Genomic DNA, 23,724 nt, shown 5'->3' on the forward strand with positions numbered 1-23,724 from the left:
AGAGTCAAGAATTGTATTTAACCACTCCACCTCTGTAGAGATGCTTCTTCAAAATCATGATTAAGAACAAAAATATTGGTTCTCTTAGATTCATTGCAAGATTGATAAGGAATAAAAATAATTGCCTCCCTTCAATATCTTTAATTTCCATTTACGTTGCCACATTGCAGTGTGTATTAATCAGAGCAATGAAAAAAAACTATAATCATTATGATGAGCCTAGAGCATTTACCTTAACCTAAAGTAGACTCTGGACTGGCAAAGTTGAGTACATGTTCATCGTAATTGAAATTGAAAAGACACGACTGAGTATTGACATCTCACTTTCTGAATCACTTTTTGAAATATCATTTAAATATAGATTCATATTTTTGTTTACTTCTTGCAGACTCAACTGGACTCTATCTTGATGGGAGAGACCAGCCTAAATATTGCTGACCACCTTTGCTCCTCATTTAATGAGTGGTTTCTGGGACAGAAGGAGAACACCACATCTGCCACAACCTCACATTCCAAGTCAGTCAAGCAGCCTACGCTCTTAGCTCCACCACCAGTCAGGGCATTGTCTCCTATGATCCAATTCGGCAAGCCTGTCACCACTACAGAGAAAAGGAGCCCACCTTTAACATCCTCAGTGCCCGACACTCAGGTATCACCACTGTTGGAAACACAACCACTCTCTTTCGACATCAAGTCAGAGGAGCCAATATTTGTGAAAACAGAGGTGCCAGATTTTACTAAAGATGAATATGAACTGTCTCTTCGACAAAATCATCTCCAGCACAGGAGAGGAGACTCTATCAGCCCCCAGATTCACAAGCACTTTTTGGACAAAGTTTCAGAGAAAGGTAATGCTCGACCTGAACTGTATAAAATAAACAGATCACCGAGTGAAGGTCACCTTCCATCCTCCCTCCAGCATCACTCGTCCAACCCTTATCTTGGGCTAATGCCAGGCAAAACAAGGATACGAACTTCTTTTGATCCTGAACATGAAATCCCCAGGTTGCAGAAGTGGTTCAATGACAACCAGCACCCTACACGGGAGCAGATGATGAGGTTTATGCAGGAGCTCAATGGTCTTGAGTCAAGAAAAGGCAGACGGCCACTTGATCTCACTAACATTATTTACTGGTTCAAAAATGCCAGAGCTGCCCAGCGTAGAGCCAGCAAAGTCCTTGATGACTCATTTGAAAATGAGGAAAATGTTGATATGGTTTCTGGTAACTCTGGGAATGACTGCTTGCCACCATATCTCCCTAATAAAAACGCTGTATACATGATACCATTTCATCCATATCCTCATCTCTTGGCTGATTCTAGAAGTGATTCTCTGACTGCTGGAGCTAGTATTGATGAACCCTATGACTTGTCCATTACAAAGCGTCCCTCATCTGAATCCAGTAAAGCTCCCCCTAGCCAAGAAAAGATGGTGAAGTCGAGTTCATCTGTTTCCCCTTCTAAATCTTCCCCTGCTTCCTCAGAAAGTGAAGGTCCTGTAGACAATCTAGGAAAGAAGAAACCTTGTGGCACACCAAGATTTCCAGCACTTCTTGATGTGGCATCCAAAATGCGCCAAGAAATCCCAGATAGACCCAACAATGCATACAATAGTTTAAGTGTCAATACTCAAAATGGAGATAGGAGCTCAACCCCTCCCCTAAGGCCAAGCTGCAATGGTCCAGAGAGGTCCAACAAGCATACTGAGATTACTAATGGGTTCTCTAGTCCCTCAACACCTGTAGTGAATGGTGGCAGCATTGCAGATCACTTTCTGTCCAGTTTGAAGATAAAGCAGGAGAATGGAGAGTATCTTGCTAGGGAGAATAACTCTAGTGCCAAAAGGGGCTTTCTTGTGAATCATGCATCTAGAGAACTAGAGCTGGGCCAAGTGAAGACAGAGCAGGAAAGCAATAGCTACACTGATGATGACAATAGCAATGATAGCTACAACTCTGAGGAAGAACTAAAGTTCAGAATGAAGCAGAGTGCTGCCGTTGTAGACTATGCTTCTGCTATCCATAACAATGTTTCACGCCTGACTGCAGCCAACATGGCAGCCCTCTCCCTGGCGCAGATGGGCCAGTCCTTGCACATTCCTCAGCTGCCACCATCTTTGGCTATGGCTTATTACCCAATGGACCCAAGATTCTATACTCAGACCAGCGTGCAACATTCCCTGTCCTCCTCTCCCCCCTCCTCCCTTGCTAGCAACCACTCAGCACATTTAGCCCAGTTGTCGCTGCAGCAGGGTCAAGATCCTTCCAGGCACAACATGGACAACAGCAGCCCCCTTCCCTCACCTTCCTCCCTCCAGCAGTCCCTCAACAAGCTGAACCATCACCACCACCCGCTCCATCAGCGCCAGTCACCACAAGAGCACCACCACCGCCATCATTCTTCTGAGCCGCGCAAGCGGCGGACTCGTGTCTTCATTGACCCCCTGACAGAAATCCCAAAGCTGGAGAAATGGTTCACTGAAGACACTCACCCATCAGCATTCATGATAGACAAGTACTGTGAGGAACTGAATAAGTGTGAATACAGACACAAGTTCCCAAAGCTGGAGCCCAAAAATGTCCAGCTTTGGTTCAAAAACCACAGAGCCAAAGTTAAAAGAATGAAAGTTTCTTACGATGGCAATGGCGACCCAGAAGACAATGTTTGCCTTGACGATGACATAGATGATTAGACATAATGCTCACCATTTGAACATTACCTACTTAAATATTCACATACACTCAAGCCATTGTGTAAGTAGTTCTAGAGCTTTGTGCATTATGACAAATATGAAAATATTTTTTTTTTGGCAAAGACCATTTCTTCTTTGTTGCCATAATTTGTCAATATTATTTTTGTGTCATAATAAATTGTTATTTATAAAGTTTTACTTCTTGATAAGTAAACTTTATCCTTGAAGCCTAATAGGGCTATATGTGATTAATGGTTAATCAAATGTTGACTGGTTTAAAATGTAGCTGAACATTGATTGTTTCAGTGTTTTATTGTTTGTTTGTTGTTTTTAAATTTTATTTCCTAACTATCGAATGCATTTTTTTTTTGGAATCCTATAAATGGCAATGCTACAGTTTAATCATATGGCAACAGAATATCTGGCATAATGGGAGATATTGTCATCTATATTTGGAGCATCATAATTTTACTGATGTTTTCTTTCAAGAGGTCATGATATAAATGTTTTATGAAAGGTCCATGACCTTAAAGTCCCACAGCTCTAGTCAAACCTCATTACAATCAACTCAGAACTTAATTAGCACTTCTCTTTGGTACATTTGTATTGCATACAAGTCTGCATCAAATGTCTCTTAAAGAAACAAATGCAAGCACTTTAGTTGAAACTGGTTGTAATGACCTATGACCTTAGTTATAAATATATATGAGTGTATGTTCTAGTCTTTCTTTAAATATTAATGTTTTTGGGATTAATTATTTTGAAACTGATGATAATTATGCATTTTTATTTATTGTTGTAATTTGTTTATTTTATCTTCATTAAATATGATAATCCAGCATAGGTCAATACCTATTCTTTTTGTTTGAATTAAGTTGGATATTTTATCCTTATTACAGATTGAAATGACATCATCCCAGTGGTTTGCAATTTTAAAAATGTCTTATTCATTACAAGCCTCCTTTGAAAAAATAAGTTACCTCTTACCATCAGTGCATTTAAAAATCCTTTCAAATTAAACTGGTCACAGGTACATGTTATGACATACTGATTGGAAACCACTGCATCAAAGTTTAGAATAGCTATTTCTTTCTATTTTTTTTTTATGTGGATATGTTTAGAGTCTATTGGAGACTTGAGCCCTAAAAGAAAGAATCCGCCTTGCTCGTGAATGAAGAAGTGTTACCCTTGTTGTTGCTCTACTGTAGTCCATAATTGTTTCACAACGCAATCAAAACTTTGGATTTATTTACAAGGCTTTTATTTTGTTTCTGTTTTTTTGGATGCTTTAAAAACATATTTGAGACTCTTCTTATACATTCTGTTATCAAATACTATGTATTATATTGTTGTTAAACTTGTAAAGTCATTCAACATGTGGACTTTGTTAACATGTTTTTTTTTCTTTTTAGTTTTCTGTATTCTTTTTTTTTGAAGAAAATTCATACGAAAATTGTACCATATTAATTTATTGACTTCTTGTATTATTCTTTTTTAAATCAATATGTTAAACAGATAACACGACATGAGAAATCCAGTTATTTTATGTGTGTGTGTCTGGGGTTATTTTAAATATGCATTTACTCTTTATCAAAGTTTTTGTTGAGATTGTAAATTATATATACTCTTGACTTGAATCATAATAATGTCTTATTGTAAGCATTCTCTGTTGTTAGCAAATAATATCTTTGTGTCTACATTCACTGTTGTGAAGTAGTGATATATGTATGAATCCAACATATAATATTTAGACCATTTTATCTCCCCCCCCCCCCCCCCCCCCCCAAATCTTTTTTAAACTCCCATTGAAAAAAATGTTTGCAAATATGGTGACCTGTTTTTTATTTGTCTAGCATTTCGAACCTTTAACCTTGTTCATTAGTTCATGACTGATCCTGTTGTCCGTAATAAGTAGTAAGTGTTAAATAGTGACATAGTAGATGATAACCATTACATTTTAAAGAGGCTAGATCAATGCAAATGCTTACAAAATATTTTTTTTGGTCAGGATCATTGGTAGGAAAATTTTTTTTTTTATATAAATTAAATAAATTTGGACATAATATCTACATATTCCATCTGCTAGAATAATATTTACTCCATAACACTGACAATTGAGAATTAGTTATTCTTTTTCTTTGTTATTTACATTTAACTCTTGTTTTCAAGTGCTGGGACATAAAATAGTGACAGTCAACATTCTTTAACAAAACTCAAAATAAAAACTTTGTTTATTTGTTTATCTGAATTATTCTTGGTTTTCTTACAAGCTTTTGCAGTGGAGTAGTACAATCAATAGGACAATTGTAACTTTCATTTATACATTTTTTTTAATGCTACTTGTTAATATGTTAGAAGTTTACTTGATCTTTGAGAAAATTACATGTGCAATAATAATCTTAAGGCGAGAGGAAAAGAATAAATTGAGTTTGGACTATAAAGGAATCATTGTTTATTATTGGGAGATTTTATCAGACCCATAAGAAAGAACAAATATATCCTAACTAATGAAAATTATGTTCTGGCTTTAGGAGAAACATTTAGTGGTTCACATTTACTTAGTAAGTATAATCCTGCCTGGGGTTTGTGTGGATAGTTTGACATTCATAAAATGTGCAGTGCCTTCCATGGGAAGGAAAATTGTTTTCCCTTAATTATTGTAGGAAGTAGACTTGTAGGAAAATTAAAGTCTCAGTTCACTTCAGGTGCTTGTGAATGGAAAGAACTGTAAGAGAATCACTCATCTATAGTGAATCATTCAAATCAAAAGTCACTTAGGCCAAGTTTACAGTGACAGAATTATGCTTTAGAATTCACAAGCATATAAAAATGTAATAAAAAACTTTTTTTTTTTTAAATGATGATCTGTTTAACAAAAAAGTAATGCATTAATGTTGAAATCAAATTTGAGTAAATACAGTCACTTAACCTTTTGGACTTTCAACAAAGAATTGGGATTTGACATTGCAATGACTTTTTTTTGGTGTGGTTTGGCCTCTGTTCATCAGAATTTGTTTTTTCTTTGGCTGTTGTTATTCAAGTCACTTTGTATGGAAATATCATTTGATGAACTCGTATTGATTCATCCTATGATAAACAGTGTAGTGAATGTGGTCAACAAAGTGTCATTAAAGATGTTTGATGAATATGTAATTTATATTACAACAGATTCAAATGTAATTGATGCTGCCATTTAGATTTAATTAGGAATTAAATTAATTTAAAAGAGTATTTTTTTTATAGGTTACATTTCCTTAAATTATTTTGTAAGCTCAATTTTAACTTCAATAATCTTAGAGTTGAGTAGAAGTCTACAAATCTTGAGCTTATGCCACTTCTAAGACATTCTCAGCTCACTTACTTCTAGTGTTTTGAGAGAATATTCTTCCTAAAGAAATGAAAGGTGAATACTGAATGTCAATACTTATCTAAAACACCACAGTGCTTATCAAACAAACACCACAGTCTATGCTTATCAAACAAACACACTACACAAGATCTAGCCCTTTTTAATTAAATTATTTTTTGTGGTCATTCATTTTATTGTATGTTGTGTTAGCTCAACATTTAAAAATATTTAGATTTCCCCTATACTATGTGTTAGCTGAGATGTAGACCTACATTTACAATAAGGCTCCCCCCAATGTTTCATGTTAGCTGAGATGTAGACCTACACTTTCATAACATTTAGACTCCTCCCATGTTCTGTTTTAGTCCATGTTTGACATCTACAACACTGTTGTCAACTAGTCTATTCTATTCTCTGAACATTTTGTACTGCTACTGAACAATTTCACCTCAGACAAAATGCAATAATTAAATTGAAAAGAAAAAATGAAATAAAAACTACAGTATGTTTCTTTGTAGAATTCATTTTGTGTGTGTGTGTGTGTAAAAGGTTTGTGAGAGATCTGAGTTTAACAGTAAAAATTAGATTCTAATTTGCCTCCCTGGACCTGCGTCATCCAAGCCTCTATTTACAATTGACTACTTTTGAGTTTAGAAAAAAAAAAGTATAACTCAAATCAATCTTCTCTAGCTTACTTATAATTTGTGTGCTATGCATGAATTAAATTTTCAGAGTGCACTAATTAGTTTTAGCAGAGCGACAGTTATCTCAATAATTAAATATACATCTTCAAATAATGCAAGTCAAATAAGAAGTAAGTAAACTAATGACATTGCAACAGATGCCATGAGATTCATTGTGATGTTTAGCTGAAGATTTACGACAATACCTCTGTGAAATGGGAACTTTTTAAGAGCTAATTAGTTTTTTAACTAGACTTGATTTTTCATAGTCCATAGTCTAGTTGTGTTACTAATTACATACTCTAGAAGCCCTACTACTAACTAACTACATGCTTCTAGTAGTGCTACTAACTAAATGTTATGTGCTTCTTATCACATGGAAATAGTTGACAGTTTCTTCTAAACTAATAAATTCTAACTAATTCTATCTTAGCATCTTTTTAAAAAATTACTTTTATCCAACAAAGGGTCGATCAAATATCAGTATTTATTCAACAATTTTATACATCAAATAAAAGAACAGCCTAATACATAAAGATTTTATGGATCTATTGACATACACAAATTTGTTTATTCTGTTCAAATAGTCAAAAAAGGAGAAAACAAAGACAAAACCCATAAGAAAATCAAATAAAAAAATATCAGTTCTATCATGGCAAACACAGTCTAGAAATACTGATAAATGGTGGAAATGAGTTATTTCAGAATTAGAGTCCTTACAAACCTGTTGAACAAAAAACTAATACAAATTTCAAAAAAATAATGTTCATACTATAATCACTTATCTTCAACGATTTATTTTTCAAACATTCTAATAGAATGATAAAATGATTACATTGAAGTTTTATTAAAATATTTTTAAGTAACTTGAAACATTGTCATGGTATTTGTTCAAACCAATAACCCCAGCCTTGGCTCTTTAAATGTTGATCATTACCAGGAAAATCTTTGAAAAGCCCTGGTCCTTTAAGTGTTTTGCTGAAGTTGTATCAGATCAAATATTTATGATAATAGACAACTTAAAAAAAAAGTTTTGTCAGCAGTCTAGTGCAGCATTGTACAGTACACAAGTGAAAGGAATTGAAAAACAACATAAAACAATCAGAAAAAACAAAATTGATAAAAAAAACTTTAAAAAAAATCAACACAAATTTAAAAAACAATTTTAGTCTGCAGTAGAAGAAGGCTTTATTCCTTCTTTGTTCTGTTTTTAAAATACAATTTGTAATTATTTCTGAACAAAATGCGATCAAGTGACATAGGAGTAACCAAAATCATTCAGAAAAATTAAAAAAGGGAAAAAGAATTATTTTTTCTCAAAACTAGTGATTTATTTAGTGATCTCATGAAGCAAAAACAGATTGATAATTAAAAACTTTTGTTTAAGTTTGTTTCACCAAACAGAGAAAAAAATAATTCTGATAACTCATTACATTGAATGATTACTTATATTTTGGTCTGAGACATACAAGATCAGAACAGACACAGGTTTTTGATATGACATGTTCATAGTGTGATGTCAATAATTCTAGTGACAATTAAGGCATCATCCCAACCCAGAAATAGATAAACTTAAAAGAAAGGTTTTATTTACTTAACAATTGTTCTCTGTTAAGTGATACCACAGCTTTAAGTTTGTGATGGTCTAGCATATTGTGACCCGTGGAGATATAATTAAGAGTGTTCTACATAAACACAAACTTGTTTGTAAAATGCTCACCCTCAGTCTCCCATGCAGCACTAGTGTATATAATACAAGCATTAATCCTTATTAACATTCAAAGCACCAATCAGAAGTCATGTTTACAAAATAGCTAGCAGACTCCAATCTTATCTTATATAATACAGACGTTACTTCAAAAAAGAAGATGATTACATCCTACGCGTCATGCATTTAGAATCAGAATGTTGAATACACTTTCATATGTAATCAATGACAGCCAGCAGTGACAAAGAGTTTAAGTCTTTTTAGTCTAACCCAGAAATGTTAGCTGATTGCTAAACTAACAGACAACAGAGGGACAAATTTGAATCTTAAACAGTTGCATTGAAAGAAACACATCTGACGGAAACAAACATACCGGTATCACTTGAACCATAATGTAACTCTTCTGCCTGCATTCCCCTGGCTTGAACAATTTCACTATTCCTCTTCAACTACGTATGTCAACAAAACAAATTGGCTACATACACACAAACATAAGTGCATACATGTAAAAATCTCCCAGCTATACCTCAGCTTGTAGATCTATGTACTGGCATTATGGAATGTCTCTTAACTATTTTCCCTTATACAATTCCTCTAAAAAATTCATTAAATTTAAAACCTTAAAACTGAACTATTGTAAAACCCATAAAAACACAAAAATCAACCTGATTAAGTTATCAATGTGAAAACTATCTAGTTAAAACTTTTATTCTGCCTTCTGTCTGTGTCTATCAAAAGCTCCTGCCAAAACTTTATTTCTCTGATTAAACATGTGGATGTACAACTGTGGAAACACTGTTAGAGAAAAACAAGAAGTTTTTGTTAGTTGGTCAGACCTGCCTACCAAAAAAAATCCAAATGCGTAACGCTGATGGTCAAAATGCGTATTTTGGAACAAGAATGCGTAACACTTACGAGATCCACTACTTTGTCATATATATATATAATATATATATATATATATAATATATATATAATATTAGATCTAGATGTCATGTTTAAATCTACAATCTAAATCTAGATCAATACGACAATAGAGATGATATCTAGGTCTAGACTAGATCTATGTCTATATAATGAATATAATCTACTCCAGATCTGGGCTCGAGAGTGTTACCGATGCCGTGGATCCGCTACAAACGTAGGTCTACTCCAAAGACCAAACTTTCATAGGCCTACCTTCATTCTTGATCTATTCTATACTAAGACTAAGAATCTAGTCTAGATCTAGACTAGATGGTAGTAGATGTTATCGATCTAGATCTAGTCAATCTAAATCATACTACAACTAAATTGGATATAGATTGTTGAGTAATGTAGAGAATCATGACTAACGTAATGACTAGCTAGATCTATTCATGTATAACAAGTTTTCTAGATCTAGAATCCAGATCTAGACTAGATATCTACAATGTCACTCAATGTGTTTTGAATCGATAGCACTTCGATATTTTTTTCTATACAAATGAATACGGGAATCAGGGATTCAACATAATTAATTTCTACTAATGAACTTACAAAAAAAAAGTCACGTTGGTGTATCAGCTAACTGACGGTACCAACCCGCCACTCCCTCACTCTCGCGTTCTTCATTTCTAGACTAAATCTAATTACTTTTAAGAACCAATCAACGTATAGATCTGGACACAATGTGTTCCCCCACCTTTTCTGTCCCCCCCCCCCCGGCCAACAAAACGGCTTAGCGTGACCTCCGTGACCGCTCGTAAGCTAGTCAAGAGAGGGGGGGGGGAAAGGATACGAAAAGCGTAACGCGACGGGTTCAATGCGTATTTGCGTACTGACGGTCATTTTTGGGAGATTTTGCGTAACGAATACGCATTTTGCGTAACGGTAGGCAGGTCTGGTTGGTGTTGGAGGGGAAATATTTGAATCCATCCATATTTTCTGAAGGAAACAATTACTGAAGCATTTCTTAAACAATTATTTATGTATTTCTAGAGAAATGAAAAGTTCAAACATCTATTGCACTTTGACCAATTGGAATAAGTTTGATTTCAGTAAGTGATACACTGTGACCTATCAAGCAACTTTCTTTTCATTTATCATCTTTTTTTTTGTCTACAATGCATTAGTCTCTAAAATAGTTTGACCTGTCATGCACATCTGCACAATTTGACACTGCCACTTGTTTTCACACTGTTGTATGTTTTTGTTTATGTGGCCTTGTTGGGGTGGCACTGTTCTTCTTCCCTATTCTCTGGTAAGTTCATATCCACCTGTGAGGATTGTTTTCTTTGCTGTGCTGTTCGATTTACTGTTAATCTTTTGGTATAGAAAACAATACAAGATGACTTGTCTATTGTTTTAGGAAAACAGCTTTTGCAAGTCTGTGACTGTATCTCCCAGTACAAAGCCTGAGTGACTGAAGGTTGATTTGCATGTTATTTCAATGTGTGGATGATAAATTACTGTTTTAGTGTTTATGTCCATTTATGATAATGCATGGAACGAGCATTAGTTTATTCATTTCTTATGTATAAGGTAATCTTATTGATTCATCATATAACCCTAAAAATTTCTTATGTATAAGGTAATCTTATTGATTCATCATATAACCCTAAAAATTTCTTATGTATAAGGTAATCTTATTGATTCATCATATAACTCATGTCGGAATCATTTCATTGTAGATACTAATTACAAATAAAATATTTAGAATGTTGAAATCATCCCTTGGCTTGTATTTCTTTGAATGTAAATGTTCCAGCCAAAAGTTGAGAAGAGCTGTCCTAAACCAATGAAACTATTCAAAGGTTGCTAACTACCCATAAACAAACCTGACAACCCCCTGCTTGAATTTAAAAATAAGTAAGTTATACATCTATCTATCTGATTTAAAAATATTGAATTGCTTAAAAAGATTTTCAATAGTACTTCTTACTTACACAGGGACATGTGCTTGTAATAGTATAATTGAAAGGTGTCTTCACTCACCTGGCACATAGGATATGACAATGAAACACAGGTAATAGTAATAGTTGAAGGCAAAGTTCCATTTGTTTGGCAGCTCAAAGCTGTACATCTTGGAGTCCCTGACCACAGGAATAGCAGCGAAGATGGACATCAATTCACCCTGGAAGTAACAAGACAGATGAAGCACCAATCAGGAGTTCATGGAATGTGTTGCCCGAGTCAGCCAGGAAAACCAATGACTTGGCAGAATTTTAGTCATTGGTCAACATGCATGACTAAATGCATGACGTGTAGGACGTAATCATCATCTTTTTTTAAGTAACGTCCGTTTTTATAAGATGATAAGCTAAGCCAATGTGCTTAAAAAACTGAGTCTAGCTATCTGACATGTTTCTTGAAAATTGAGAAGAGCTCAGCTCAAATCCTTATTAACAACTTCATTGCAGCATTAATTTTAGGGCCATACTTTTCATGTGTGCACCTCAGAGCATGAGTGTGTTTGAAAGAAATAGAAAAAATACAATTAGATTATCCAATAAGTGTAGCAACACGAAGTTCCCTTTCAGACTTTGCAGTCTATTGGGTGGTTAATGTAAATGTGATCTGTTTCTATGGCTGACAAGAGTGTCATGTAGCCAGCACAATGACCAACTGCTTTAACTTTACCCAACTAATGTCAGGTACCCATGAGAGTTGGGTGGACTCAGGGGCGTTCTAAAAATCCAGAAAGTATTTCCCAAGATTCAAACCTAGGACCCCCTCGGTTTGGAAGCTGAATGCTTTACAATTCAGCCACCAAGCCTCATGTCCAAGTAAAAAGTCAAATCTTTGAAACAAAATCAAAATACAAAGCACCCTACATCTACAGCACTGACACAATAAATAGACAAACAAAACATATACTTACAGTTACTCCAATAGGGTACAGGATGATGAAGAACGTATATCTGGAAATAAATGTCAGAATGATATAAATAATGTTAACAAGAAACACAAATCTATCCAAAACAACTTGTTTGACCTAAGACTTTTAAGCTAAATTATAGGAAGAAGAAAAAAAAAGCAAACGAATGAATTACCGGCACCAAACTAAAAAACTTGGGACAGGACCAGGTAGAAGGCTGAAAAAGTAAAATGTATATCGGATGATTTCTGTGATGGTCCAAGCAAACAACCACAAAGCCACCGGTAAACCATTTTGAGTCTAAAAAAAAAAAAGATCAAGGGAGGGAACAAATAAAAGTCAATGAATAAATCTTCTTAACTCTTTCAGTGACTATTATTTTGATTGAAAAAAATGGAGTTTTCCAGGACGAAAAAAAATTTGCAGGAGGATAGTGTTACTAGAACTAACTTAACTTTTTTTTTATTACATAACCTAACATATTTGATTTTATCTTAAAGGAAAATGAATTGGCTATGAAAGTGTAATAATTGAAATAAATTATTTAAGAAAATATTTTTTTTTAGTAAGTTAAATTTCTGTACGGAAAAAAATTTATTAAAAGATTCATTAAAAAATCAATATACTGCAAGCTATACACTTATAATTCTACATTTAATTAATAAATATTGCAAAATTACAAACCTAAATATTATTAAAAAATGCTCTAAAAATTTTTATTCAGGCAGAAAGCAACGCAACACTGAAAGAGTTAAGTTGAAATTAGTAAGTAAAATTGAAACTTTTATAATTACTACAAGTAAAGTTATAAACCTACATGATATGAAAAAGAATTTCCACCATTTGTCTTACACAGATTCAAACATTAATACTTACGCTAGGAACACTCCATATAATGCCCCAGATCAGGAAGACACGGGAATAAACTTGAAATGCTGTAAGAATCCAATTAGATCGGACTAAACCTGTCATACTGTGCACTATCTGAAATAAAACCAAAACATTTTTATTATCTATGTTACAAACTGCATATTGACAGTAATCATTCTAAACATTAATAACATTCAATTAACCCCCAAAAATCTAATAGATGCCTAAGTGGAGGTGGAAAACTGATTTTATGTTTGGCCTCCCTTCTCATCATTGCAGGTTTTGTTGCATCATGTGAACAACTGCACAAATTAAATATTAGTAAATGTTGCATCATGTGGACATCTGCACAAATTAAATATTAGTAAATGATGCATCTTGTAGTTAAGGACTGTGCACACCTTAAATATTAATGACTTTTTAAAAATTACTTATGTAATCTCAAAAGCAAGCAAGAGACTAAACATATTCTTAAACTTGTGATGTCATGGGGAAACAAAATTATGACATACACAATTATGCGCTTTAGAATTAACTTATGTATATGAAATTATTCAAGATCTGTCTTGTACTTATTGGGGTTTGTAAATTAAAAAATGGAAGCAGCCTGGTACTAATAGCACAGTTGTTTCATTTTTATTAATACTACTAATATGGCTTGACAATTATATTTTTTGCGATTACAACATTGTGACTAAAACATATCATCCAATATCAGTGACTTTAGAGTTTTAAAGAAAATGAGTTTCAATTTTGTCCAGTGAAAGAGCCAAACAAAGGGAAGCAGATGAGCATTCTGTTCAGTTCATGAAACTTACCTCAAGAATGGCAGCAGTTTGACAAATCTGAAGAATTCTCTCCACATCCTCATACAGGAGGAGATAACTGTGAGTTTTGAAGATATGACTCACCATGATAATCATCATAACTGTCCATCTAGATGGAATCCAATCATTTTGAATAGTTTTAGGACATGTCAGTTAGCTTACAAACATTTATAAACATTTCCTGAAATTAAAACTAAAACCAATCTAGCATTGGAGATCCATAGTTTGAATCCTCGTTGGACAGTTAGAGCTTATATTATAAAATCTAATTTAGATCTATGTTTTACCATATTTTATTAAACTATTGTACTCTTCAGTTGATTTAATAATTACATCTATATTCTAATCATGTGTTACATATGGCTGCCTTATTGTGTGGTATGCACTCTGGATTATTGTTTCGATGGTCCTGGGCTCAAACACTGTCCACTGCCATCCCCTTTCATCCTTGGGCTAGGCTAGGCTAGGATGTACAAATATTTAAATCTGAACAAACATAGCACCTTGTCCACTATAGAGTTGGTCAGTCGATCAAGCAGAACATGAGCAAAGATCTTTCCTGACAGAACTGTAATGCCTCAATAGTTGAAGCAGACAGACTTGTCAACCTTTTTGTATAGAGATATAAAATGGCTACTCAAAGGTCAAGTGAGACAGCACATTTTTCTAAACATTGAGTGAACAAGCCTGTTATGTCTTTCTATTAGGGCAACAACTCCCATTTTTAAATTTTAATGTTTCACCACTATTATAAAGATTGAATATTTCACTACTATTATAAATATTTAATGTTTCACTGCTACTATGCAGTTTGAATGTTTCACCAGAATTAATATTTTACTGCTATTTTAATGTTTGATTGTTTCACTGTTATGAAAATTCAATATTTTACTGCTATTGATTGTTTCACTGCTATTATGCAGTTCGAATGTTTCACCACTATTATGATGATTAAATATTAAATATTTTACTGCTATTATAAAGTTTAAATGCTAGTCACTGCTATTGTGCAGTTTAAATGTTTCACCACTATTAGGAAAATTGAATATTTTACTGCTATTGTAAAATTTGAATGTTTCACGGCTATTACAAAGTCTGAATGTTTCACTGATATTAAAGTAGCAGTTATCATAATCTTTTTAATATAAAAATAATAAAATACTCAGAAAGACACAAAGAGAAAGGCACATTCCTCGCTCCATATGCTTTGACAAATTTGTACAAATGCTCCTTCTTCCCAAGTGCTATTAGAGCAAGGAATGGGTTGCCTGAGCCAGCCAGGAAAACCAATGATTTGGCAGAATTTAATTCATTGGTTAACATGCATGACTAGATGCATGAGACATAGGACTTAATCATCTTCTTTTTTTTTTTAATCTGTATTTTATAAGATAAAATATTAAAAAGTTTAAATGTTTTATTGCTATTATAAAGTTTGAATCTTTCACTGCTATTATTAAGTTTTAAGTGTTTTGCTGCTATGAATAGGTCTGAATGTATCACTGCTATTATCAAGTTTGAATGTGTCATAACCATTATATAAATGTAATGTTTTACAGCTATTTTAAAGGGAAACTCTGATAGTTTTTCAAATTTTAGTTATTAACATATTTAAATTCTGCGTAAAAAGTTGTAATAGTAAACATTATATCATTTTTTATTTAAATGCTCGGAAAATTTTATATTTAATAAATTAGACAGAAAATTCTCCAAGCCCCCCAAAAAACGGGGTTCTGCGAGATGTTTTTAGTTTTTAAAAACGTGACGTCACAAGGGTGCTGGCTAAATTTAGATCTAGACCTATATAACCGATAAACTCTCTAGTCTAGATCTAAACCTATCGGATCGCATTTATTGTTACGCTTCACAGCTAGATCTAGTCTCCACGTTGATTTATAATCGGTCATTGTTTATAAATAATATTCTAGATCTAAACCTCTATTTCTACTTGAAGAAAATTAAATATTGTTTTTCAGCTTGTTGCAGTAGTTCCAATCACAAAGATAAAATCAGCAAGTATGCTGATACAGAAAAAGTGTCCCTTTTCATTTGTTTCCAAGAGATGAACTTGAATGAAGTATTAAAGGGAAAATGGGAAAAATTTATTCGCCTGAAGAGCAAATATTTTACAAAGGCATTAGCTAATTCCTGTTTATGCTCAAACCATTTTGAGAGAAGCTGTTTCAGCAACTTCATTTTCATTGCTGTGGAAATGGGATTGGAAAAAAAAATGAAGTTAATACCAGGTGCAGTACCAACAATACATTGGATTTCCAGGCCAAAGAATTCAATTAATGATACTACTGAGACATTTAAAAAAAACTGAAGTTCATAAATATAAATGAATCAGATTTGTGAGCTAGAAATTTACTACGAATACTAGATCTACTATTAAATTTCTTATTTAATAAGTAGATCTATCGTCTACGAAACTCAATTCCAACTTTTAAACTTTTGACCTTGGGGGTGTGTCTCGCCGGCTGAGCCAGCGTCAAGCTCTCATCACTTTTTCCATGCCAACCAATGTTAGGTCAAAACGGCACAAAAAAATCATAACTTTCTTACTGTCAAACATACAGTCATAATTTATACAGTCATAATTTATACACCGTTAGAAATTTCTTTTAAAGTATTTTAATGATGTACTAACGAAAAATTTTTTTATCAAAGATAATTTTTTTTTTCCTCGTCCTCGTATAACTTGGTGCCTCCCTATCTATAGGATTTGAGTGCACACTCGTGACGTCACACAGAAATTCAGTGAAAATCTGACTGTTTTGGATGCGCAGAAAATTTATGTCACAAAAACATCAATTACTAAGTTATTCTTGCAAATAAAAAAAAAAGAATAATATATTCATTATCTATAAATCAAAACACATATTATATCAAAAATTGTCAAAACCATTGGAGTTTCCCTTTAAAGTTTGAATGTTTCACCGCTATTATAAATTATGTTTCACGTAATTCTGCAGGAGTTCAAGGGGCAGCCATCTTTGTTACTATTTTGTTATTGTTTATGTTCCAAAGAAATCCCAAGATAGTGTCTTAAAAAATACCAAGAATTAACATTACTTCTGTGTTTTCAAAGCAATGCTATTTTTCTTTTAATTTTAACTTGGTGTCAATACAATACGTTTCTTATTGTTCTGTCTTCTTTTTCATTGTTAAATATTGTCTGTATCTATTCTGATTTTTTTTACCACTATTTAAGTATTTTTATCGTCCTTTATAGATCTATAACTATATGTCTTTTGAAATGACCCATAATATCTAAATGTATTGATCTTAAATTTAGATTTAGATCTAGAAAATTCTAGATCTATAAATTTAGATCTAGAAAATTCTAGATCTATAAATTTAGATCTAGATCTATAAATTTAGATCTGGATCTATAAATTTAGATCTGGATCTATAAATTTAGATCTGGATCTATAAATTTAGATCTGGATCTATAAATTTAGATCTAGATCTATAAATTTAGATCTATATAAAAAATAATATATAAATAATATATGTATAATGTATAGAAATAGTATAGATCTAAATGTTGTTATCTTTGTTGTTTTTTAACAAATGTTTGTATTTTTTAATACTCATTTTTCTATTAACTTGTTTTAAATGTAAATCTAAGTATTCTAAGCCTAAGCCTATTAGAATTTTGCCTTATGCTAAAAAAGGAGGAGATTGCTAGATCTAGCATATTTTTTAGCCACAAAAATAAAAAAACAAACAAAAATCCAAATCTGAGAGAAAACCCAAGATATAAGATTACAGTCTAAACAATAACAAAGATGGCTGCCCCTTGAAATCCTGCAGAATTACCTTAAATTTGCATGTTTTACTGCTATTATCAAGTTTAAATGTTTCACCGTGATTATAAAGTTTGATTGTTTCACTGGTATTGTAAAGTTTGTATAACTAAGAGTAAGTCACTAAATTATTATAAATCTTAAAATTGACTTAAGTCACTAAACTAAAGTAAAAATTAAAATCATCACGATGATGTGATCATCATCTGAATCATCATGTCAATCATGATGATCATGATATGATGAATGATGATAATGAGTTAAATGACTACGAAGACGGAGAGTACCGAATAGAGTATTATTACCCTAGCATCTGGCTTACGTTGTAAGCCACTAAATATGCTGTAACTATTCCATTTTGTTTTGTATCCTTTGTCGGCTTTGGCCCAGCGGGGCGATGAACAGTTATATCTGTAACTTCAGACATGTTACTTCTTAGAGTTTCGGCTTCGCACTCTGAACTCTACTGAATATCATCAAAAGGATTTTTTAAAGGAACAATCTAAAATCTAGATCTAGATCTATATCAAAATTAGAAGAGATCTATTGAATTAAAAAACAAGTTTAAAATAATATATTCATTTTTTAAATCAAAATAAATAAATTTTATAAATAAATAAAGATAGAATCTAGATTAGATCAGATCTAGACAAGATATAGATCTAGTCTAAATCTAGATCTTGATCTATTCAGTTACAGTTTTTATAATTTATTTTTTCAGTTGCTAAAAATGTAGAAGTCGGACCACTTCGCAACGATTGTCAACAAAAGAAAATGGTAGTCTAGATATGATTTAAACATTTAGTCCTACAATAGATATAGAAATATAGATCTAGTCTAGATACTGAACTAGAATTGGAAATTTTACATTTTAAAATCTAGATCTAGTTTTTTTTTCATATTAGGCATTGGATTAAGATATAGTTATAGACTATATAATATTATTATATTAATTAACTAATTTATATTAGGCTTAGCTTAGGCTTAGGCCGAGTAAGTACTAGACTAGATCTAGTAATTTACTAATTACTTAGTAAATTACTATTATTACTTAATTATTTATAGAAAGTATAAAAGTAAAAGATAGGTTAAACATTTATTTAAGTAAACTTTAAGTCTAAGACTAAGTTTATAAATTATAATATAATATTTAAATATAAACCAGGCATTAGAAACAGATTTGGTATACTATATTATATTATAACTATAACTCAGAGGAGTCAAAGTACTGTAGTTTTGACTATCATTCAGATCTCAGTCTTAATAAAAGAGGCTTATCTAATACTAATATAGTCTAATGATGTCTAATATATCTTATAAATTACAGACTTTCTTCCAAAGAAGTAACACCTGTAATGTAAATATAAGATAAGATATGAAGACAATTAAAATTAAATCTACGTCCCATGGGTATCCTTGTGGCTGTCCATATTGGATCAACTCAATGTTAATAAGAGCCTTGAGATCTAATAAGATTATTATTAAGTCATTGGTTCTCCTGGCTGATTACAGTATGAATCCTTAACTCCAACAAATAAAACCAGATGGATGGATTCCTTGTTATGTGGTATGTACTCTGGACTGTCATCACAATGGTCGCAGGCTCAAACCCTGCACGCCACTGTCTTGCCGGAGTTTCCACCCTACCTGTTCCATGCTCAAATAATACTCTAATAGCAATAGGGAAGAAAGAATGAATACACTGAATGACACTATGAACGTCATCACATTGTTTTTTTTTCTAAATTAAAATTTTAGTATCAGTCTAAATCTAGAAATATAATATTTCTATTAGAGATCCATGTTAAATCATCATATCATATCAACATCCCCTTTTCTTTAAAAAAACAACAAAAAAAATTTTTTTTTCATGTGGGGGGTATCATAATCATTAAAAAAAAACATATAAACAACAAAACACAACATACACAAATATAAACATCAATGAGTATGAAACACCACACTTAAAACCAACATTCAAGAGATAAGATCCATCCATCCCAGTGGCGCTACAGCCCATGGAGGGCTCTGGCCTGCTTCAACACATCCTTCCATTCAGATCTCTCCTGGGCCTTTCGTCTCCACACCCTAACCCCAAGCTGCTTCAGATCTGCTTCCACATCGTCAATCCACAAGAGATAAGAAACCTATAGTTATTGATCTTGTCGGTTTCTCTAACTGATTCCTTGGTCACATGCAATAATGATTATGTCATTTTTTGTTGCTTCTGAAGTTTGCTTGTAACTACTTATGGCTATAATGTGTTTGGTCTTTCATTCTACAGTTTTGTAAGTTTTGTCTGTTTTGTTTCTCTGTTCTGGTTAATGTATTCTATTACACTGGTACTGGTTCACTGTTCCCTTGTCTCCTAGAATGTATGTATGCCCTCTACTTGGGACAGGATTCTTCCATGTCTCTCAGAATGGACATTAAGCAATTGGAAATAAACCATCTGTTCAGTTTTCAGGTGACTCAAATTTCTAATACTTTTATAAGAAGTTTTTATGCTTATCTGAGATTTTTCCTTTCTTCTCATAATGCTCTCTTGACAAGTAGGAATATGTTTAGTGTAAAATTAAAGAAATATTCAGATGCCAATTGAGGTTCACTATCTGAGAGAAATACTTTGGGCACCCTGTATGTTGCAAATAACACTTTCAGTTCTTAGAAAGTGCACATGTTGTTGTTGACAACCTCTATGAAATTTGTAAGGAAGTTGTCTATTTTTTTAAGGACAAAAGACTAAAAAATAAAATAACAATAATACATAAAGCACTATATCATATTTTACAAATATAAAAAAAACTACCTAATTAAATACTCAGAAAGACACAAAGATAATGCACATTTCATATTCCATATACTAGAACAAAGTCATGCAAGTGCTCATTCTTCCTGAGTGCCATTAGAGCATGGCTTCAGCCAGGAAAACCAATGACTTTACAGAGCTTAAGCTTCTCATTAATATGGACATAATTTTCTTTTAAAAGAACATCTTTAATTGATAAGATATGATTTAGATATTATATCCAGTCTACTGTTACAAGATCAAGTATTACTGACTATTATACAAAAAAATCTAGTTCTAGGATTATGAATATCTAGAATCTAGTATAAGTATAAAATAGTCCTAAGTCTATTAGATCTAATTTGTTTAAACTTACAACTTACCCAGTATACTTTTGTTTATTACTACTTAAAATTATGTACAGACTGATGCTGAAGAAATAATGAAAAGAATTGTGGACCACAAAGGTGTGACTCAGTTAATGGTAATAAATAAAAATGGTAAGTAACATGTGTTAGGTAGATGTTTATTTCATTTTCACTTGTTAGTTCTGTCCAGGGATAATTTGATAATCTATTGATGACAAATTAGTTTTTGGGATACAGGCAAACTACTGTATATCAATGGGGGAGGGGGTATTTGCATATTTAGTTAAATAGAAATAAGGAAGAATATAAGTCAGCAATGCTACTCTATGATTTGATTTTAAAATAGTTGTCAAGGAAATAAATGTTGTCCAAGGGTATCATCTCTTTTGCCCATATTTTGATCCATCTAAACTCTGCCTCAGGAAAGAAAACCCATCAAGAGGATCTTTAGAACAAAGAGAACAATAATGCTGGCATGCATGGATGTAAGACACATTTGTGCCATAGATTGTCCATAACATCATTTATCTCCTGTTTTCTTTCAGAGCATTCTGTGAATTGAAAAAAAAATCAACTTAAAGTAACCCCATACATAATCCAGTTTGACTTCCAATGTCGAAAGGACATTTAAGATTGAATGCTGTTGTACATTTGTTGTTCAACCTCAGGGTCTAGAAATATTTTAAGTTCTTACATTGTTAAAATATACAATTCACTGCACAAGGTTTTGTCCATTTTGTTTGCTTACATTTCAGGCCATCCTCTAAATATGACATTGGAAATGAATGAAGCTTCAGAGTCACAAGTTAAACATATTCACGAGTTTGCCATTGCAGCCAGACGCGTTGTCAGAGACATGGACCCAACAGATAATCTTGTTTTTCTCAGAACAAGCTCAGACAACTTTGAGATTTTGATTTCACCAGGTATTTTCTAAACCACTGTTTCCCAAACGTTTTCATTAATGGAACACTTTGCACATTCTGAGCAATTAGCGGAACACTATGCTTTTTTTTTTTTTTTTTTTAAAGAGATATTAATTTTTAGCTGTTTTTTTTCTTGATTGTCTTTTAGCATTCTTAATTAGCCAGGAAACAATTAAAACTTTGTTTTAACACAAGTCCGTGAACAGAATTTTTGTTTTGTGTATTATGCAAAGAACATTTAAAATCACATATTCTAAGTAGGCTAGCATTAATAGTGATTTGCAATTTTCTTTTCAATTCCTGCAAATATTTTTTTATTTAAAACAGTGTTCATTTCTCTTTCTTACTAATTCATGCTCACAGTACTGTACCAAGTATTGCAACTTAAAACCTAGTTGAAGTCATGTCTAAACTCTGAATCTATACTATGAAACTCTAAATGACATAAAACTTGGCAGTAGAATAAAAAGTTATTTCCCTTTAACTAAAATGCATAAAATTGTCTTCTATTTATGTTAAAGATTTATGATGCTCACAAGATGTTTTTTCTTCTTAGCAAAACCTCCATGAATAGGTGTTGTTTTTTTTATATAAAAAAATATATATCAAAGTAATTTGTTGATTGTCATAACAAATTTTATTTAATCTTAAATTATAATAGTTGTCAACATATGTTCCTGTTCATTCTTATTAGTGTTGAATAAATTATAATATTATCACTGATCACAGTTCTACACTAAGCTTGAACATAAAAACATATAGTTGAAACTGTTTGTAATAACAAGCTGGGCTTTATATAGAAATATACATTCATTAAGATTACAAACTTTACTAGAAGTTGTATGAGGGGAATACATGTATATATTTTTTGATACTGAAATATGCACCTTATATTCTATAAAGCACATACATATTTATCAGTGTAAGCATCTTGTTACATAATAAATTTTTTTCTTCCATCCTGGCAAAATTTGCTCAATGATTTTACAGGGCAATTACTCTTAAGAACCATACAAAATAGCTTGGATGTCTAGGTTTATTTTTATTGGTACCTTCTATGTTTTGCTTATGGTACAGCTCATCATATTTAATTTTCAAATGTTTTATGTTTATATGTTGAAGTGTCAATCTGTAATGAATAATAACATATTCATATGTGATAAGTTTCATAAACATACATATAATTCTATCAATCTTTCTTTCAAGCTATTAAAATGAGCATAAACTAGAATCTTAGTACCGGGTATACACATGATGGTCAGATATATTTGTATAGAAGATTGCATTGCCAAATGATTTATGCTTACAAAGTGACATAATTAAACACATTAGTGGAGAAAGCCAGTAAAATGTAACAGATTCTTTTCATTGTGTGTATTTTTTTTTTGGTTACTTTTCTTAATTGATAAAATATTAAAATGAGGCTTTGAGGGTCCTGGATGTTTGATACATCAATGTTCTATTGTTCTTTCAATTTCAAAAGATAGTTATTTTTTTGGTTTCTTTCAGATGAAGAGTTCACGGTAGTTGTGGTACAAGAAAAGATGGAGAAAACAACAAAATAAAATGAAAACATCTTCCAGCAATGCTAAGAAAAGAGAACTTAGAAGTGAAAGAGATCAGAAGTGTGCCAGTAGATTAAAATGTGGCCCAAATGTTACCGACTGCAATATCAGGAAAAGTATATTTGAATTTTTTTATTTGGAATGAGTTGATGGAAACAGTCTGAGGTCTTCTGTCTATAAAAGGTCTCCCTTTATATGAATATGGATATAATTTATTTTTTGTGTGTGTAAATAAAAGATTTTAACAAATTTATAAACATTGGCTTATTGTGTTTTTTTTATTAAAGACTCTAACAGT

At 32.3% G+C, this 23,724-nt stretch overlaps 3 protein-coding genes across 4 annotated transcripts in view; 2 read left to right on the forward strand and 1 right to left on the reverse strand.

Moving 5' to 3' along the window:
• Window positions 1–6,548, forward strand: part of LOC106068647 (uncharacterized) — an 85,433-nt gene extending 78,885 nt beyond the window's left edge. Inside the window, exon 6 of the mRNA XM_013228094.2 lies at window positions 389–6,548. Within this exon, the coding sequence (XP_013083548.2) occupies window positions 389–2,692 (2,304 nt within the window). The 3' untranslated portion in view covers window positions 2,693–6,548. The remainder of the gene's footprint in view (window positions 1–388) is intronic.
• A 645-nt stretch (window positions 6,549–7,193) lies between these two features.
• Window positions 7,194–18,375, reverse strand: LOC106068648 (very-long-chain (3R)-3-hydroxyacyl-CoA dehydratase 2-like). Its single transcript, XM_013228096.2, has 7 exons — window positions 18,085–18,375; window positions 13,959–14,076; window positions 13,147–13,254; window positions 12,446–12,570; window positions 12,274–12,313; window positions 11,388–11,526; window positions 7,194–9,227 (listed from the first exon to the last, which is right to left on the reverse strand). Exons 1-7 carry the CDS (start codon window positions 18,204–18,206, stop codon window positions 9,139–9,141), a joined length of 741 nt encoding a protein of 246 aa, XP_013083550.1. The 5' UTR covers window positions 18,207–18,375; the 3' UTR covers window positions 7,194–9,138.
• On the forward strand, window positions 17,782–23,683 carry LOC106068649 (dynein light chain roadblock-type 2-like). 2 transcript variants are annotated; one of them, XM_013228098.2, is made up of 5 exons: window positions 17,782–17,894; window positions 18,501–18,556; window positions 20,992–21,067; window positions 21,691–21,861; window positions 23,371–23,683. In XM_013228098.2, exons 2-5 carry the CDS (start codon window positions 18,554–18,556, stop codon window positions 23,424–23,426), a joined length of 306 nt encoding a protein of 101 aa, XP_013083552.1. In that variant the 5' UTR covers window positions 17,782–17,894; window positions 18,501–18,553; the 3' UTR covers window positions 23,427–23,683. The 2 variants fall into 2 exon arrangements, with proteins under 2 accessions (XP_013083552.1, XP_013083551.2); XM_013228097.2 differs by lacking the exon at window positions 17,782–17,894 and adding an exon at window positions 20,152–20,246 and having other exon boundaries at window positions 18,521–18,556.
• Window positions 23,684–23,724: the final 41 nt, after the last annotated feature.

This window comes from Biomphalaria glabrata, chromosome 17 (assembly GCF_947242115.1).
Source record: "Biomphalaria glabrata chromosome 17, xgBioGlab47.1, whole genome shotgun sequence".
Classification (NCBI taxonomy): Eukaryota; Metazoa; Mollusca; class Gastropoda; family Planorbidae; genus Biomphalaria; species Biomphalaria glabrata.